The sequence below is a fragment of the Cryptotermes secundus genome, unplaced genomic scaffold (assembly GCF_002891405.2).
Source record: "Cryptotermes secundus unplaced genomic scaffold, Csec_1.0 scaffold929, whole genome shotgun sequence".
Taxonomy (NCBI): Eukaryota; Metazoa; Arthropoda; class Insecta; order Blattodea; family Kalotermitidae; genus Cryptotermes; species Cryptotermes secundus.
This window is the reverse complement of record NW_019725015.1, coordinates 389,341-408,401: the sequence shown is the minus strand read 5'-3', so window position 1 is coordinate 408,401 and position 19,061 is coordinate 389,341. Positions and strand designations below refer to the sequence as shown.

At 43.9% G+C, this 19,061-nt stretch overlaps 2 protein-coding genes across 5 annotated transcripts in view; both read right to left on the bottom strand.

Annotated features, from left to right (window-relative positions):
• Positions 1 to 13,326, bottom strand: part of LOC111863263 (homeobox protein TGIF2) — a 94,510-nt gene extending 81,184 nt beyond the window's left edge. The window contains exon 1 of the mRNA XM_023849425.2: positions 12,861 to 13,326. Within this exon, the coding sequence (XP_023705193.1) occupies positions 12,861 to 12,879 (19 nt within the window). The 5' untranslated portion in view covers positions 12,880 to 13,326. The remainder of the gene's footprint in view (positions 1 to 12,860) is intronic.
• Positions 13,327 to 15,873: 2,547 nt separating this feature from the next.
• On the bottom strand, positions 15,874 to 19,037 carry LOC111863247. 4 transcript variants are annotated; one of them, XM_023849382.2, is made up of 3 exons: positions 18,950 to 19,037; positions 17,862 to 18,092; positions 15,874 to 16,076 (listed from the first exon to the last, which is right to left on the bottom strand). In XM_023849382.2, exons 2-3 carry the CDS (start codon positions 18,060 to 18,062, stop codon positions 15,969 to 15,971), a joined length of 309 nt encoding a protein of 102 aa, XP_023705150.1. In that variant the 5' UTR covers positions 18,063 to 18,092; positions 18,950 to 19,037; the 3' UTR covers positions 15,874 to 15,968. The 4 variants fall into 4 exon arrangements, with proteins under 4 accessions (XP_023705150.1, XP_023705147.1, XP_023705148.1 ...); XM_023849379.2 differs by having other exon boundaries at positions 18,885 to 18,970; XM_023849380.1 differs by lacking the exon at positions 18,950 to 19,037 and adding an exon at positions 18,784 to 18,943.
• Between the last annotated feature and the right edge of the window lie 24 nt (positions 19,038 to 19,061).

Here is a 19,061-nt window from a genome sequence, read left to right as displayed (position 1 = left end):
TTCACCCCCCCCCCGGAACATTCCTGGTACTCATTACTGTTAGAGGCTGAGTCGGCCCCAGGGCCATAGTGCGGCTGGAAGGATTAGGTCAAGTGAAAAATCCAATGGCCTAATTGGGAATTGAACGCGCGACCTTCCGCTTTTAGCACAGCTAATGTTCGGTTTTCTAGCCTTTTTCTGATTTGAAGATTTTTCTTCTCTGGGACGTAACGGCGTGTAGGAAGCTATCACCTCCATCTTCGTAACGCATATTATCTTCTGTCCTGAAGACGGAGGCAGGAGGTTCGTCAGAAATCCTGCTATGTTCTATCACACTACACGGCACTGCATTACAGAAGGGAGAGGGACCTCAATACTCGCTGCAGTTACAATCTAAAATATCAAAGAGCTAAGGTGCACCTCTGGTTTGGTTTGTTCGCTGTTCGCACGCACAACGGGTCACTGCAGTGTCTTGCCAATTCTGCGCCTTCTGGACCCTGTACACACAGTCTACTAAGTCAAAGGTCAACACCGAGTCCTCCCCTGTCTTCCGCCGCTTCGTCTGTTATCGGAACTGCTCACGCAACGTAGCAAACATCCCTACAGCCATTCGAGGATATGCAGGATCGGCAACTGTGTGGACCGCCAAGCAATTCAGTACCATGACGTGTGGGGGAGAGGATGTATAGCCAGACCATTCTTGACCTCAACACTAGATGGAGCTGAGTGGTCAGCAACATGTTTCGGCCGCTTAAACGACGACACTCCATACTCAAGATGTTTCTAGCACATTGGTGTTAACAGTCTACTATCAACTTGCCCTTCTTTCTTCCCACACTACTTTCCCGTCCTGCGGGTTTTCGAATGATACGTCGAGGCCGACGTTTAACGCCATCTCCCACGAATAACACGCTCGAACGGCCAACCGTAAACGGTCTCCTTGGTACTGTATACTGCAGTTCATACATCCAAACCGACACCATGCAATGAAACGAACGACTGCTCGCTCTTTCGTGATCTAAAACATAAAATAAACAAACGACTGCTCGCTCGTTCGTGATCTACTACATAAAATACTTTTACGCAACTTGTTAACGCTTGGCAATCGGCTGCTATGGCAACCCGAAGCTGCGTAATGCCAATGATAAATCTCGCGAATATAATATCACGGGAGAGAAACACATTCTTCAAAAACAGCTCAGCTGACTCAACTGCAGATGTGAAGATGCGGTCCTGGTATATTATACTGTCGTGTATTCGCGCGGAGGAAACAAATAGGAGCCTACCCAGGAAAACAACGAAATCCCTGTCACAAAAGCCGGAAATCCAGCGAAGGTTCGAGACACGTACCTTCCGAATGCAAGTCTAATATGTTAACCGGTACTCAGAAGAGCTATTTTCATACGCTGTTTGTTAGAGCATGTTGTCAGTATCTATTACTACACACAGTGTCCGAGGATGAAAGGTCAGTGTTCTGGGAGGTCATAGTATCGGCCATTCTAAGCATAAAGGTGTGCATCCTGATGTGTCGTATTCCGACCGGTTTTTGCTTAGAACGACCGACACTGTGACATCCCAGAATACTGACCTTTCCTTCTGGGACAGCCTGTACAGCAGTTCTTAACCGATGGATCGCGACCACATTAGGGCCTGTTTTTCGTAAAATACAGCAGTCCCAGAGGCGAAATGGGCGGTTTTATCTTGAGCAAAGAGAATCTCGCGAATATGAGGAAGACAGGGGTGAGATACGCTGTTATATAGTCGATTCGTGAATGCTGCACAGGAAAGCGTGTGTGGGGCAACGGACGTGGCTGGGTACTACTCCGGAATTTGTCTACAGCGGATAAGAAAAGTCGCGAACAATGTCAAAATTGCTGGTCTCTGGACCGAGATTTGAACTCGAGACGTCTGGAATACGATGTAAGAGTGTGCTATCTGATTAATCGGTTTGTTATATTCCTGGTTCTCACGGCGATGAGTATGATATGGGATGTTAACTCTACCAGACTAAACGGTATCACACCCCAGCACACTATTCTTCAACGTGTTTTCCGCTGGAGAGTGCATACCGGCAGTAGAACCCATGTGCAGACAATCGGCCACTTTCGCTTCACGACGGGTCACAACAGGTGCGTTGTGTGAAGTCAGCCTGTCCGTCTGCTAATGTCTCGCTGCTATTTCGGGAACGTCACACTGGCTACAAACACTTCTCCTCGACATAACTGTCAACGCGACGCGCCACAATGGCGGCTGTACGGCGCGCGGTGACACAGATCGTTAGAGCATCATTAGGAAATTACTGGGCTCTGTTTCCAATGCAGCGGGCTGGAACCGAACCGCTGAACACAAGGGCCTTCTCTTCAGTAAGGTTGCCTACTGCAGCCGTGAGCTGTCACCTCGCACGCGGCTGCCGGGTGAGTCCTACCCTACTCTGCACTCCGGTAGTGAAAAGTAAAATTGTCCCTGTGCTCATCTAATTAAGCACTACACGATAAAGGTGTATGGGGGAGTGAATGTATACATCCAAAACTTCCTTGACCTCGGCACTAGTTGGAGGTGAGTGGTCAGCTTCACGCCCCTGCCGCTTTACCCCTCGCGGAAAGTGCCTCCGGTACCCATTGGATAGGAGGCTGGGTAAACCCTAGAGCCGGTCTGGACGTGTGGAAAATTCTTGACCCTACCGGGACTAGAACTCCGGCCCCTCAGTCGTCCAGCCCGTTGGTAGGCCGGCTCCCCTATATACGAGTAATCCGGGGTTCAAATTTCGGACCACATACCTGTTGCAGTGGGCAAATTCTTGTCTTGCGGGATGTGATGTCGTGTAGGTCGGAAAATCGTTATCAGAATCTCATAAGGAACTTGAGGCCTACACTCTCCGGTGGTGTCAAGTCGCAGAAACCTAGTTAGAGCCTCGAGACCTGCCAATTTGAGACAGCACGTTCCTCCGAAACGTTAATTAACTTTCTACCAAACTACACAGCGTCACATCCCGGAATGTGTAGGATTTGAAGTTCTCACGTCGGTGCTTAGGGAGCAGAGCCCGCACTCGTCACTGCCACAGGTTGCAGCGATACTCAGGAGATCACTGCTTTTCCGCCCGCAGTTTCTCTACGCGAGTCCCGGGATCTATCCGAAATTAGGCCAGCCTTTCCGCAATCATCCTGCAACTCGACGTTACGAGCCCGCTGTATGAACTGACAGCATCGCTAAACAAACCGTATCAGACGGGACTGAGCACTCCGACGGCTCTAACACGCTCGCTCCGCATTCCTGAGGTCCCGGACACCAATATTTTATGGAACCAAGGGACTATTTCGACGTCCCCACGTACAAAATCCTACGTTTCATTCGAAGCACAGGATTGTTGGGGGGATAATCAGAAGGGGAGGCACAATAGATCACTGTGGTCGCGGTGCAACGGCCAACAAGGCCCACCCCTTATACATTCATTCCCGGACACCAGCTATCCTGCATTTTTCGCTGCTTTCCTCAGTTCTCCGAGCAATTTCTAGAATACCGTAAGACAGGCTAGACTTCCATTCAAACGCACCGCTCGTAACGATCCTATCAATGGGCAATGCAGAGTACGTGGAGGATCACTGGCCTGGCACCGCTCATTACAGGCTTGGCCTTCAACGTCTTCAACCATTTGATAACTTAACATTGAACCAAGCTGTAAGCTACACTTCTGTCACTTTGCGTGTTCGTCCCATACACCGAGGACTAGGGCTGCCCAGATAACGAGAGCTACGCCGTTCCTATCTTCTCCATTATTTTCAGCAGTAAAAACGCAACTTCAACTGCGGGCAGTCGTCTCAGAGCCACACACAGCCTGAAAAGCGAAGAAATAGACACATCTGAGGTCCTCATCGTGGTGACTACCTTCTGGGAGCGACGTTCTCTAGGCCGTCAAAACTTCACCGACGTTTTAAAGGAACATGTCTCCATTTTCTGGGCCGAAGCGTAAGCCAAGTCACCTGATTCTTTCCGGCTACTTGCATGGACTTACTCTTCAGTGCAGCAATATTCACTGCATTACGTCCATCAAGCGGTAACGGCATAGGGAGGAGGCGGAACTGTTTATGTTCATTCGGTAAAACATAAAATCGACACACGTAATATACTCACCAAACGTCCACCAAGCGGTAACGGCCAAGGGAGGAGGCGGAACTGTTTATGTTCATTCGCTAAAACATAAAATCGACACACGTAATATACTCACCAACATGTGCGTCCGGGGAGGGTGAATTGAAAAATATATAAAATATTACAATTACATTTAAATTTGGAGTCATCTGTGTTTCAAAATATACAGATCCACAATGCTAGGCCTATCAACACAAACATCCTCAAAGGGCTTCAACACAAGTTTCTCTTGCTGCTCCTTCAACCGGGGAAAATATTCCGGCGTCGCTCATGCGCACCAAAATATTGTCTGGCGTGTAGTGTAACAACCTAAACCACTGTGACATTCAGACCCGCTGCTGGGCAACGACTGCGAGACAAGCAAACATACAGCAGTCGTTACTGAGTAACGGCATTGCAAACATGTTCCCACTGCAACTGAGCTATAACATTGAGAAAGTGTTTTCTGTGTGGTTCGTACCCAGATGATATATGCGGGACAGTTATTGTTCCCCGCGTGGAAGTGGGTTCGAACACTTCCAACGTAGCCCTGAGTCGCAGAAGGAGAAACAAAGGGAACACACTGCCTGGGAATATAACCGGACCACCCTGCTCCTGAGGGATATAAATACGGGGATCTGGACCTCCAGGTTGGGGGAGTCTAAAAATCTGAGACAGTAAAATTTGGTAATGAGTTCCGCGGGACCCGGATCCGAAAATGACTGTGCTGGCGAGGGACAGCAGCAACTGTAAACGATATGCCCGTCCTCTCGTCAGAGAGGGCGCCCCAATCCAACAACTGACAGTAATAAAAATCTGGTCTTGAACCCCGCATGGGGACCTGACACCATGACAGACTAACCGACTGACCGTCGGTCGTAACTTTGACTCTAAGTTAGTCAGTCAGTGAACTGTTGTTCTCAGAATCTGACTGATGAGGCAGGGACAGTTCGGGAACCCAGAGGAAGGAGTACGCCCGCCGGTGAAAGCCGCTACCGAGCAACGGCTAGTGAAGACGTAACTGTGGACATCAGTGTGTGTGTGACAGTGAACTCTTAAAGTGTAGTCACGTGCTGTATCAAAGAGTCCAATAAATCCGATCACCAATCCAAACCCATCCATAAACACTCCATATAAATGTGACAATATGACTCGTCGAGAAACCTGAAGGGAAGAGACGACCCAGACGTTGCTGGGAGAATATTATTAAAATGGACCTCAAGGAAACAGAGTGGAAGGATGTGGGCTGGATTTGTCTCAAAACAGGAGCCAGTGGCAGTCTCTTGTAGAGACGTTAAAGAACGTACTGGTTCCATAAGAGGCGGGGGTAGTATCTTGGGACGGGGTGAGGCTGAGTCCACTCGTTACGTCGGCCACTACTTGACCTACTGTACCACCCCCGGATGATGATGATGATGATGAATTAGGAGCAGTCGGTGGAATAAAAATTGGCAGGGGAAACCGAATCACTCGAAGAAAGCCTGCCGCAATGCTACTCTGTCCACCACAAAACCCACAAGGCTTGATCTTGGATCGAACCCGAGTCACCGCGGTGGGAAGCCGGCGACTAACCGCCTGAGCTATGGCACGGCATTAAAGGCGGAGGTAGTTAAGCAACTATCAGGTTCTTACGGAGGGCTGGCTCCACAGAGTTGGCTGGTCGGCTTGTTACATCAAACACTGCAATTCATATCCGTGCCAGGAGGTGAGTGTAGGCCCTAACTTGGCAACTTCAGCTCAACTTCAATATGCCACACAAATTTCAGTAACGATTCCAAAGTCCACCCACCGTACGCACGTGGGTACGGACACAAAATGGAGCTCGGACCGGAAGTGTAATAATGTCGCTGACCAGATGCGTTGTGCGGATGGAATTTCCGGTATGCGAACTTGAGCCCACAGAAACTTGAACATCGCTTCTGCTACCCATGCCTCGTACTGTATTCCTGATGCTTGGAGTTCGACCCCAGATAAAGCTATCCCGTTCATATACCCCAACACAATGAGCACGCACAGAATGTAAGAATTCATGCAATCTCCTGACCAAGAAGGTGACAAACTGTGGCGTCAGACCGTTACGTCGTCATTACAAGTAATTAGTTTCCATTCCAACACGCGATGAGGGCCGAAATCGCCATACCAGACGTTTCGGTGAATACGAGGGATTTTTCTGACGTACTCCCGAAGATGTTTCGGACAGAGAACAGCTATGTCGAAGTGCGACGGGCATGCAGCTCTGAAGGGAGAAATACACGTGAAACACTCTTACGTCCAACATCTTAGTTTGCACCAGACATTAAGAAAGAAGTAATATTTACATCTCATAACATTTTAAACATTCACTTCAAATATCTCCTTTACCGCCACTGATCTCTCCTCCACATCTATCCATCTATCTGCCTATCTATCTATGGCTCTACAGTCCGTTTGTCAGACTTAGGCGGCTTTTTCAGTCTCTTAATCCTATACACAGTCGGTAGGACTCCTTGGACGGGGGAACAGCCCGTCGCGAGGCTGTACCTGCACACAGAACAACATAAACACAGAATAAACGCACGGAGATATCCATGCCTCGAGTGCGAAACGAACCCACAATCCGAGCGTTTGAGAGAGCGAAGACAGTTCATGCCTTAAAGGCTAGGAACACACACAGCGACATCGGTCGTACGACGTCCGTACGGTTCATGACGCATCAAGTAGTAGAATATAAAGTGTAGTCTTAGCTTTCATACGTGACGACATGCGACATCTACCATACGACAGTCGGAGAACAAAGAAATGTATTTGGTTGCTCTAGTGTGAAAAGGTGGTCGCACGGCAAAAAATCGCACGACATTTTTCCCTACGACCGATGTCGCTGTGTGTTCCTAGCCTAGACCGCGCGGCCCCTGTGATCGGCTCCTCCGCCTCTAGCAAGACATAATCCCATCTTCCGCCATCAAAACATAGGACCAGGGCTGCTCTGCCGCTGCTGGAGCCAACTCTTCCACATATCGGGCCAAGCGAAACACGCTGAGGGCACATGTACTTGCGAAACCAAAAAACGGAGGCCAATTTCGAAACGGGCCTTCCCAAGGAAACAGATTTTGATATGGGTGGATCTCTGTTTCTTGATCTCACTTTAGAAGTAGGCGTCCAATCCATGACGCCATATGCAATCCACATAATCCTTCAGCAATACACAGCAGATTTGAGTACTGACGTCAAACGCCGGATCATTCAACAAGGACAAGATGGTATCGCGGGTCAGAGGTCACTGGTTCTACAATAACAATAGCCCATCCTGGCGCGATATTACGTATGAAACCAGGAAGCTCCACTCCTCGTTTACTTTCCCAACAAAACCGGTACCCTTGCTATGATAAGGTTGGCGTGCCCTCACACGCATATCTACTGGCGACCCCACACCTGTGCTACACCAAACACTCGAATGAAGACACAAAGAGGGACGATTATCCGATAGCACTGCGTGGGTATCTGTGAGAACTATACACGCAAATATTAATCCTGACAGACAAGCTTTCTGGCAGGAAACCCTCGGTCAAATTTGGCCGCTTGAGATCCGCAGAAGTAGACAGGAACATAGTAATACTCTCCTTCTAGATTATCAGGACTATGTTAACCTTTCGTGATGGATCCCACGCATGCTGCCACTGCTTTAATTTGTATGAGCCGTCTACAAGAAATTCCGAAGTCCACAAAATGAGAGGGCGGATAAGAACAAAGTGGATAATTTTCAGTCCAGTGTAACATACAAGTTTACAACACTTCAGTCTTTAACTTGTAAACTTGTATGTCACAATGGACTGAAAATTATCCACTTTGTAATTAACAGTGTGACGGACCAGAATGAGACAAATCAAATGACGGATAAGAAGTTGCACCTTCAACACTGTCCCTGAAAACCACCTCGTTAACCAGTACAACAGTTGCTGAAACACAGTAGCGGTGCTGTTCGGCGGAGTGATACATCGTCCAGTTACCACAATTTGTCGGAACAGACTACCGACATCTTCAAATGCTTCTTGGAGAAACAGGGTACGACGTAGTGAAACTGGATCCAACCACCTCATTATGGACTTTATTACGAAACTTCATGTTCCAGACAATTCTGACCAGCTTAGAAAAATCAAATGCGCGTAAACAAGCCGTATCACCACGTCTGTCAGGTAGGCAGACTGAAGAAAACCACGAAAAGATTAACAGAATTCGAACAGAGCACCTCCCGAACGCTAGAGATACTGGAACACCTCCACAAAGTAACTGGTCGTCTCCTTGATGGGAAGTTGCAAGCGTGATGCTTGTGTCTGGCAAGTAGTATGCACAAGACTTGCAGGGTGTGCCCCTGCTTCATTCGAGACTTCACGCCACACACTAGTATCACAACAGTCGCAAACATGTCAGGGGCAGAATAAACGGTTTGATCTCTGGCTAATAACATGGAGAACCACGCATATAGAAACGTGAATGACATCAAGTCCTTCAAAGAACAACGGCAACTATACGTGAGGGAATTCGAGATGCGAAAAAATGACCAACAATTACTTTGCTGGATGCGACGCCGTTTACTGCGGTAGAAGACCGATGACGTTTCGGAGGCACGTACCACCTCCACAGTCAGTAACGAAGAATAAGCCATGCAAGAAACCAGCAACAAACAGGCTCTGCTTGGCGTCTGCTTCTTATTGGTTTCTTGCCCGTGCCACCGTTCAAGCGGTTAACAGCCCGCTTCCCACAGCGGCGGCCGGAGTTCGATCCCAGAGGAGGTCATGTGGAATTTGTAATGGACAAACTGACACTGGGGCAGGTTTTCTCGGAGTACTTCAGTATCCCATGACAATTCTCATTCCACCGACTGCTCCACATTCATCCGGGGCTGGTACAATAGGACAAACAGACGCCGGCGTACCAATTGGACTCAGTCTCAACCCCCCCCCCCTCGAAAAGAAAAACTACTGGTTTCTTACACTTAATACGTTGTTGGACATTGTCCATCATCTTGTCTGTTCTTAAAAAACCGTCCTGTTTCTTTTTAAAAAACATAACGTTTCGGGGAGTGAATTCTGTCCCCGTCCTCAGGTAAAACTACTCAGCTGGGTCCAATAGACAGAGCTAGCCCCTACCTCCGGACCAGAACAGACAAGATGGATAATGTCCAACAACATATTAATTGTAACAATTTACCATCGTCACAAACTTTTAGATCTTATTTACTGGTTTCTTGCTTTGCTTGCACTAAGATCCTGATGGCAACACTAATACGTTCCTCCGAAACGTCGGTGGATTTCTACTGGACTAAATAGCGTCACATCCGAGAAGAGTGTATTCTTCATAGTCACCACTGTGAGATCTTAAATCCAAGAATCATTTCGGTAAGGGTTTCCAGGTTACTGTCTCGATGCCAGGGCCGGCTACCTTGACAGTTTTGTTGTTAAAGCACTCGGATGAGGCGGTATTTTTGCAGTCCGCGTTCGCCGCCTCCTCCAAACGTCACATTTCACTAGTCACGAGCATCGGGGTAGTCCAATGAGTCTGACATGTGACACAAGACGTAGACGGAGAACCGCGAAACGGAAAACGCGCTATTTTTGTCCAGGGGTTTGCGCGCCTCAGTTGTGTGGCTACAAATTATGTACTGCGCTTCTATTCAATGCAGATAGGCGGAAGGATATAGGGTCAATGCTATTGCCCTAATGAGCCTCGTAACATGACGAAACACCGTGCAAGCTGTCAACACAAGCCTGAGACACTGGCGGCCTTGGAAACTAGGCCACACATCAGCAACGTAGCACTCCCGCATCTTTCTTTCAGTTCCGTTTCCACGAAGGAACGTTAACAAGGGCAAAGAGGTGCCTAAGCACCGCGTCTGGAAACGTGTGTGGCCTGGAGACTATGCAGCAAACGAATGGTGAGAAGCCTGAGTAAGGAACTGGTCGTGGCCTAAGGGAATTATCCCGGCACTTCCTCGAGGGGCTGAGAAGTCCCGCGAAACCCCTCAAGTTAGGACAGCCGGTGTCCCCGCTGGGATTCGAAAGGAGCACCGCCAGTGTCCCCCCCCCCAAACACTATCTGTTCGGTGAAAACTGTTGTTAACAACTGTAAGGCAATGACGGCTTTCGTCAATGTTATTAATTGCGACGAAATTTTGTGAAAGTTGATCTCTTTTCATCCGTGGGCAGGGTGCGAACTTATCGTCTCGTGGGGGGGGGGCACTCAGACTTCCGCAGACCATCGCTTCTCCACGACGGAGACAGCACAAGTGTAATTCTTTCCTAACATTCCAGTGACAACGGCTTCGGTGTCGTGGGACGGAACTGCATGCATTTCGGGCACAGAAGATGCTCCATTCGTATCGGATTGTTTAAAAAAATCATCCGTCATAATTTGCATTTCATTACACCGATCGGTCTTGAGATGCCAGAGAGCGTAGCATTACAAGCACTGTCTATACAGCATCTGCCTAAACTGCAACTGAAAAAATGCTGCCTATTCAAAAATCCATGTGAATAAAACCAGTGCTGGTCATGGCCGGCTGAGCCCAACAAACAGGTATTACTTCAGAAGGCTTCATGAACACGAGAGAAGGGGGCTTTAAATACGCACCTCCATCACTACTAACATGGGTGCCACCATGATTTCTTTCTGCACGGAGGTCCCTACAAAATTTTCTTACAAACTCACGTTTAAGCCCGTGAAAAATAATTTTCCTGTAGGGTAAATGAATATATTTTAACAATAATTTGTATCTTCATGGTATTAATACCTGATAGAATATATAAAAACATAATTTTGCCTGTGGTTCTATATGGGTGTCAAATTTCGTCTCTGACATTAAGGGAAGAACACAGACTGAGGGTGATGAGAATATTTCAACCGAAGAGGGATGAAGTGACAGGAGGTTGGAGAAAACTGCATAATGAGGGCCTTCATAACCTGTACTCTTCGTCAAGTGTAATCAGAATGAAAAAGTTAAGGAGGATGAGATGGGCAGGACTTGTAGCACGAATGGGAACGGAGGAGGATGCATACAGGATAATTGGAGGGGGGGGAAGCCAGAAAGAAAGAAAGAAAGAAAGAAAGAAAGAAAGAAAGAAAGAAAGAAAGAAAGAAAGAAAGAAAGAGGCCACTTGGAAAACCAACACGTACGTTGGTGGTAAATATTAAAATGGATCTTAGAGATATATGGCGGGGTTGGAATGAACTGGATTTGTCCGGCTGACGATAGAGGCCAGTGGAGGGCTCTTGTGAACACGATAATGAACCTTCGAGTTCCATAAAATTTGGGTAAGTTCTTGAGTTTATGTACAACTGGCTGCTTCCCAAGATGGGCTCAGCACCATGCAGTTTGACTTTTAGTCTTTTCAATTGATTTTTTTTAACTCCAGAGGTTTGCCCCACATCCCCGCCGGGGGCCATGGTCGCTGGCGATGGTATTGCCTTACTGATACTACTACAGCAAGTGGGAGAGATCTACCGAATTACTTTAAACAAGCCTTGGTTCAGTATTGCAAAAGAATTCAACATAATACATCGAGCATGGCTACATTCCTCACATACTGTTACTAGGATCAAGCCCTTAGCAGAAGCACTTACATGTCGGGGGCCGTTCCTTAGAACATAATGTCACGTTACACTGAATTGTGTTGATCATAAATAGGATCAATGTTACGTTACGTAACGTAGTCAAAATCTCCATGATATGTATACAGTTGCCATCTTGTAGTGCACTCAATTTCACCTGATACTTCACGACATGTTTCGGCAACATAGTGCCATCAACACTACACTACAACACTCGCAGCTAAGAAGGGAACACACATCACAAGACACGGTTTACACAGAATATAAGAAAAACGACCCCCATAGTGGAAGAACCACACACAAGTTTTAATTATGACATATAAGATGAATAATCTTAACAAGTTTTAGTGCGTGTAAATTGATTATAGTTGACAAATACGCACTTTTTAAATACTTTTTAAACAATTCTATAAAGGCAAGCAATGAAACAGATTAGCGTAATTAGGGCACCTGATGATGGCGTTATGTTGCCGAAACATGTCGTGAAGTATCAGGTGAAACTGAGTGCACTACAAGACGGCAACTGTATACACATCATGGATGAAAATCAGTGCAACAGGACGCTAAAATACAACATAGTCAAAATCTCAATAGGTCAAAACGAATAATCAATCATTTGGTAACCATAAACACTGCAACCAAGTTTGAAACTGTTACCAAAGCAATCCATATTGGCTGTTACTTCTTATATTCTCTGGTTACATGGTCAATATTTAAACTTTCTGCTGTTATGTCATCCAGCAACTTAACACATGCCACGCACGCCTCGTGTCCAAGACGTGACAGGCTTGTGAAATTACACTACAACCCCCACTCCGACCAAGGTTACTTAGATTACAAAAACCACCGGAAGTCTCATATTATTGCACAAAACACTAACCTTAAGGAATACCTCAAATTTATATGCAACGATGTTAAATTTTTATATTCGGCATGGTATTCGAACAACGCAAATGACAAATCCCGCCATTATGACAGTTGAGAGAATGCCGTGCAAACCCCACGCAATGTTCAATGGCTGCGCTGCGTATGCTGTGACCACGTGCTCACGATGCGGCATTTCTTACTTAATGCGTTAAAATAACCATAGATACTCTATAAACTGCACATAAATACGTTACATTAATTATATAATCATGCAGTCGCAATGTAACTACTAACAGCAGAATACTTACGACGTTTGAACTTCATCATGAGCCGACGCTGCAACTTCACGATGTAATGAGGGTGATTAAGTGTCGTCAAGATCTTTGGAAACTTGAAATTCTATTTAATTTCTGTGTTGTTATTTCGATTTCTATACAAACACAAGTCCATAAAGTCACACACATCCAGACACAGCACGTCAATCGTGTACTAGTCCGCCTTATGGCGAATACAAACACGAGGTTTTCAACGAGGATTTCAAATTCCGTCACTCAAACAATAAGAATCAACTCTCAACGTTAAACTTTTATTCTTTATGTCGCCACGTTCACTAAACTCTGGCAATGCAGTACTTTCAAACTAAATAATGTATGTGACAACCGTTATTTAGTATAAAATTCTAGCTGACAGCTCCACAAGGCTATCCAACGCGGTAAGAACAGGTCTGACAGTCATGACAGGTGAGGCAACTTCACTCTCTTTGCGGCAATTTTATCCCAAGCGGAAATTGATTCTCTTTGCTATACGATAATATCTGCCATCTGTAGGGAAGAAATGGCTCTACATTAGTATAATTACGCTCAACTTCCGGCAAAATGGCGTAGCCGTGGTAGTCGGTAGATATCGTAGGTATGAACCCAAACTATACGAAGAAAAATCACAGTTAAAAGAGTAATACAAGCAGTAATTTACAGGTTTGAATGGCAATATTTATTTTGCGTTTCTGTAATGACTCTTCCCCCACTACAGGTGCTGCAAGAATGTATAGATTAATTTCGTAAAATATGATAGAAGAGGAATCGCAGCAAAACACCAAAATTGTGAATAATGATTAATCGCAGCAAAACACCAAAATTGTGAATAATGATTTCATACCCAAGTATTGTAGGGCATTTGTTCTGCTTCAATAACTTTGGTTTGGATAATCAAACGAGAGCATAAGTTACTGGTCTTCATTAATGAATTAGCATCTAAACAAAGAGGCTGAAGAAGATAATTTTCATTTGTTGCAACTGCTATTGCATTTTAACATTACTGTAAACATAAAATACTCAACAGAGATCTTGGCTCCTTGTAGGCACTGTCTTTTAAGATGTAACACCATGTAGCTCATTGAGAGTCAGCCTTGGTGAAACATTAAACTCTTGTTTTCAAGGTTGAAGAGTAAGCCAAGAAACAAGCATGAAGCAGACAGCAAACAAGACGATGGTTGACTTTCAATGGATTATATGGTGCTCTAACCCTAAGGAAAGAATTCTCCATATCTACCACTCTGAGAACCTCTAATTCTACAAAGTTAAACATAGTTTTGACTTTCCATACACACGACTTCAAACCGTATTTGAGAACTAATAATCATACATAAGTGATCATTCTACAAATAAAATTGGAACTACTCGTACAATGTAAAATCAAATAATACACTTTGTTATTTGATAACGTCAATACTGATCCTGATTCTCTGCTTTACCTACAGACCGTAATGCATGACGACCTTAACACAGTGATGAAAACCACCAAATAAGTCTCCTACTGAGACAAAATTTACATATGCTTCATAACTTATTAATGGAGAGGAAAGACAGCAGGTGATGTTAAGTTTATTATTTGCTAAATAATTTTTCAAGCATCTAACTACATGAAGGGTCCTTCTTGGAATGCCTGTAATTTCCTGCTTAGTTAAGAAATTCCCAGCATTTTATGGAACCTGAAACTTCAGGGATGTGACACTACACAGTCTAGTAGAATTTAACCAACCTTTTGGAAGGATATACCACCTCCATCTTCCAGGTTTACGTGTAAGCCAAGCAAGCAGAATGCTCCCTGCTTGTTAATTTAATTGTATTTGTGGCACCATGTCTTTCACTTCAATGGCTCCATTCAAAATAACGCATGACACATGATGCTTTTCAGATAATGCTGTATCCACAAAATTTGAGGTTCTCACAGTGGTAAATATGAAGATCCAGTCTCCTAGGGTCTGTGTCATAGCTCAAGCAAGTAACTGCTGGCTTTCCACCATGTCAGCCCAGGTCTGATCCCAGGTCAGGTCATATGGGATTTCTGGTGGACCAAATGTCACTGGGGGAAAGTTTTCTCAGAGTCTTTTGGTCACCCCTGCCAACTCTCATTCCACCAACTGCTCCACATTCATTAATCATCTAACACTGTATAGTCTCCATAATGACAGCACCATTCAGTAATGAACCCACAGAAAATCAGTCTTCTATGATGTGACTCCATGTAGTCTGGCAGAATGTTCCCAGGGCTTTGGAGGGATCTGCTGCCTCAGATTTCAAACCAAAAGATATCCTTAGGCACCCTGATGATGGAGGTAGCCATCTCCTCTGAAATGTTTGTAACTTTCCATCACGCTACATGGTGACTGAAACCAAAACAGTTACCCCATGCTTGTTTGCAGCTAAATGTCTGCCTAAAACATCTTTGAAGATATGTCATATCTTCAGTACGCAACCTTGCATTGTGTTCAACAAGATCTTCAGGACAGTGACTCTGGATCCCATCACATGCTGATAATAGAATCTACTAACTTTCCAATGGCAATGTAACGATGTGTCAGTATCTGATGATGATGTAGTCTCAAAGATGTTTTAGGCACAGCAGACCAGAGGACTACATTGGTTGCTGACATTATCTGCATTTCTCAGAGTAATGAAGTAAGGGTTAGAGCTATTTACCAGACAACATCCTCACTTGCCTAGAGGTGAGGTACTCACAGAGAAACAGAACACATGTCAGGCACAAAGCAATGGTCTACAAATACCATATTTACGCATGTATAGGCCGCGTGCGTGTATAGGCCGCAGCACAATTTTCAGACAAATTATAGAAAAAATAATTTTCTTGGAATATTATTTCAGGAGTAGAACACCCTGTATTACTAATTATGAATATAATTTTTTTTAAATGAAGTGTGATTTCGAATATAAGCCGCACCCCAATTTTCCTCTTGAATTTTTGGCAAAAAATGTGCAGCCTATACATGCGTAAATACGGTAATTTATATGTGTCTTTCACATGACTAGGTACCAAAGTCAAACATAAATTTATTCTTATAACTAGGACACAGCTGTGTTCTGTTACAGCATCAAATCTGTTACTATTAAACAATGTGTCTAGTAAGCATCAATTCTAGGGGCCTTTGCATAACGCTCTTCCTTGCTCCTCTCGCCTGCCTTGTACTGGCGTTCACGTTCGTCCTTCATTGCTTGAATCCGCAACAACTGTAACATGAACAGGAGTCTGGTTAACAAGTTCACACATGAAGAACTTTGAAGCAAGCAACAGGGGATTTTCTGAGCCATGTAAAAACCCCATGACAAGCAAGACATATTAAAAAGTACTTACAGAAAATATAAATTTAAGGAGTAACTAATTCAATGATCACTGCAAATAATGTCCAAAGGACTAACTATTCTTCAACTATGTACAGATCCTGTCCAGTCTAGAACTGTCTTCTGGGATGTGATACCATGTAATGTTAGAAGTTCAGTGATCAGTTTGGTGCAACATACTGTTCCATCCTCAGGGTCTGACAACAAGCCACACACTGAACATTTTGTTCAGACATATGCCTGAAAAAGCACCCTGAGAAAACCAACAGGGCATGCATTTGGACCTATACATGCAGCTCTTGCTCCTTGCTTGGCTTAGTCTTCAGCCCTGAAAACTGAAACAGTACATTCCTTGGAGACACTGGTGAACATCTATTGGACTACCAGACACTACACCTCAGAAGACAGCACTGTTCACAGTCATGACAGAACCTCAACTCCTACATTGCATGTTACTGCTTCCATACAGTATGATGATAACATCATTAATGCTGGCAGAAGCAAACACTTACAGAGGGAAATATTTCATTCACTTAATCTGTGATCATGTTACAGTATATCAGAAATCTTTTACCTATCAATTTTCTATGTCACCTAGGAAGAATCTCATGCAAGAAGTAATGGAAAAACATGTTTTTGCCCGTTCTATTTTCTGTAAGGATTCTTCTCACACAACTGGTTGACATACACCACTCCCCCCCACACATGCCTGACAAATGGGAAGTATGTTGTACTTCCACTAAGAGTCTTAAACATTTATTGAGGAGGTATTTCTTTGGACATAATTATTTTCTTCTGTACTGCACAATTTACCTATGTGTACAAATCACTGTAATAACTATGTATCTACATTTATATTTTTCCTTCTATCAAGAATTGTATTTAAACTGCGTGTTCTATGTACAATGTGACAAGGGCTAAAGATGAAAAGATGTGTTATAGTTCCAATTACTGAATATACATCGAACATTTTTTCATGATATCCTGAAACCTGACAATGACATCAGGACAACTGTTTATGTTTCTTAATCATGGGATGCTAAGCCCATTTCATAAGATCACTTGCTCCTTTAAGTTACTTATGACAAAGTGATCTCCTTGAATAGTATGGACTTCTGGGCTATAATGCTGTGCAGTTTGGAGACAGCCTGATTTTTCAGAGAATACACTGCCTCCATCTTCAAGGTGTTTGCTGCCTGCTTCTGCTGATTTCTTGCTTGGCTTACTCTCCAACCCGGAAGATGGATGTGATACACTCTTCCAAAATGTCAGGCCATCCCTGAATTATACAGTGCTACAACCCAGAAGACAGTACTCTTCACAGTCATTGTCAACCTCAAATCCAACAAAACGATATCCTTCTCCTCCAAATTAAAAACCCGTGAATTTGAATGTACATGGCTGTATCTCTCCCACACTAAGACTGTTCAGGGAGAAATAACAGCTAAAGATTCATTAACACAAGATATGAACATCTATTGCCCTGTGGAAGACATTTCAAACATTCATGGAATAAACACAGATAGCAACTGAACTAATAAATTTTGGATGAGGTATAAAAATGGTTTAGGACCCACATGATACCATGGTCCTGATCCCAGAATTCATTAAGTTATCTTTGTAGAACAAGAATTGTATCCTTCATTTTCAACTGAATAATTACAAGTACCACACCTGTTTACCACGGGTAGCACATTCTCGAAGATCCTCCAAAAGGTCATTACATTTCTTCAAGCCGCGGTCAACACCATATGCTTCTAAGCAATCCATCGCTCGCATCTCCATTTCCGCACATCTTCCATAGTACTGATGATTTACCAGGCAGCCTGTCAAATCTGTAAATGGGCTCCGAAAGAAAGGTACAACATTTGTCATTGTTTTCCAATTCTTGAACCGTATGTGTACCTGTGAAATAAAATGGAAGACTCGTTCATTGAGGAACCAAAAGTTACTGCTGGCAACATTTGTAAAACTCGCAGAGAAGCCATGAAGAATTTGGGATCGTCTATCAGAATTTAATTTGCTATGTTAAACGTTATAATGAGATGCAAAATCTATCCTTCATTCACTTCATGTTACAAAGTCGGAACTGGCCTGAGTAAAAATGTAATTACACTGTAATGCACTACTAGCTATTAAATTCCTGTTTTGTATGCAACATTTTAAAGTACAGAACTGCACACAATGTAGTTTTCTTCCACACATATGAAATATCAAACAATTTTCATTCATTTTTATTTTACCCTGTAGATCAAAATACGCTGATATATATATATATATATATTATCGAAATACTTTAATGATTATGGTATAAACTTATTAGAAATATAGCTTATTCTATACATCAGCTTATCAGTAGCCAATATTACAGAATTCTTCATTGAGATAATCTTCTGTTGAATAAGAGCAGCCCTTAAAAATTTTGTAAGAAATTCACTACACACTGGACCTCCAATACGTAATTTGCATATATCTTCATAATATGCATAAATTATTTACCTAATCTGAGCGATCTGGGACCTCCAAATATCTAATGCTAGAAACAAAACTACAATTACCGCAACTGTACAACGTACGATATCTGGCAGGTGATTACCTATGATTTCACCCCTCGATTCAGTGGCGCAGAGTATATACAGATGTAAACTTAATTATTCTTAATGCTTTTCAATATCCCCTCTTGTAATGGGTATTTACCGATTTTATTTTATTGTCTACATAAACACTACACCCACCAACGTCCAGGAACATACTTTACATACCTTTACATCTACAATTATTTACCCACGGATCACAAAACTTACACCAACTACAGGCACGGATCAATAAATAGGACACCATATCACTACGAAATCAACTACTTTGCTGAACATC

Bases quoted from the DNA above. Each gene is read 5' to 3' on its own strand.
- LOC111863247 (XM_023849379.2), bottom strand. From the start codon at position 18,938: ATGTTCCTGGACGTTGGTGGGTGTAGTGTTTATGTAGACAATAAAATA. The intron at 18,093-18,884 runs GTAAATACCCAT...TTTATTTCACAG, and splicing joins TAGACAATAAAATAAAATCG to GTACACATACGGTTCAAGAA. The intron at 16,077-17,861 runs GTGTGGTACTTG...TTCATGTTACAG, and splicing joins GTGCTACCCGTGGTAAACAG to TTGTTGCGGATTCAAGCAAT.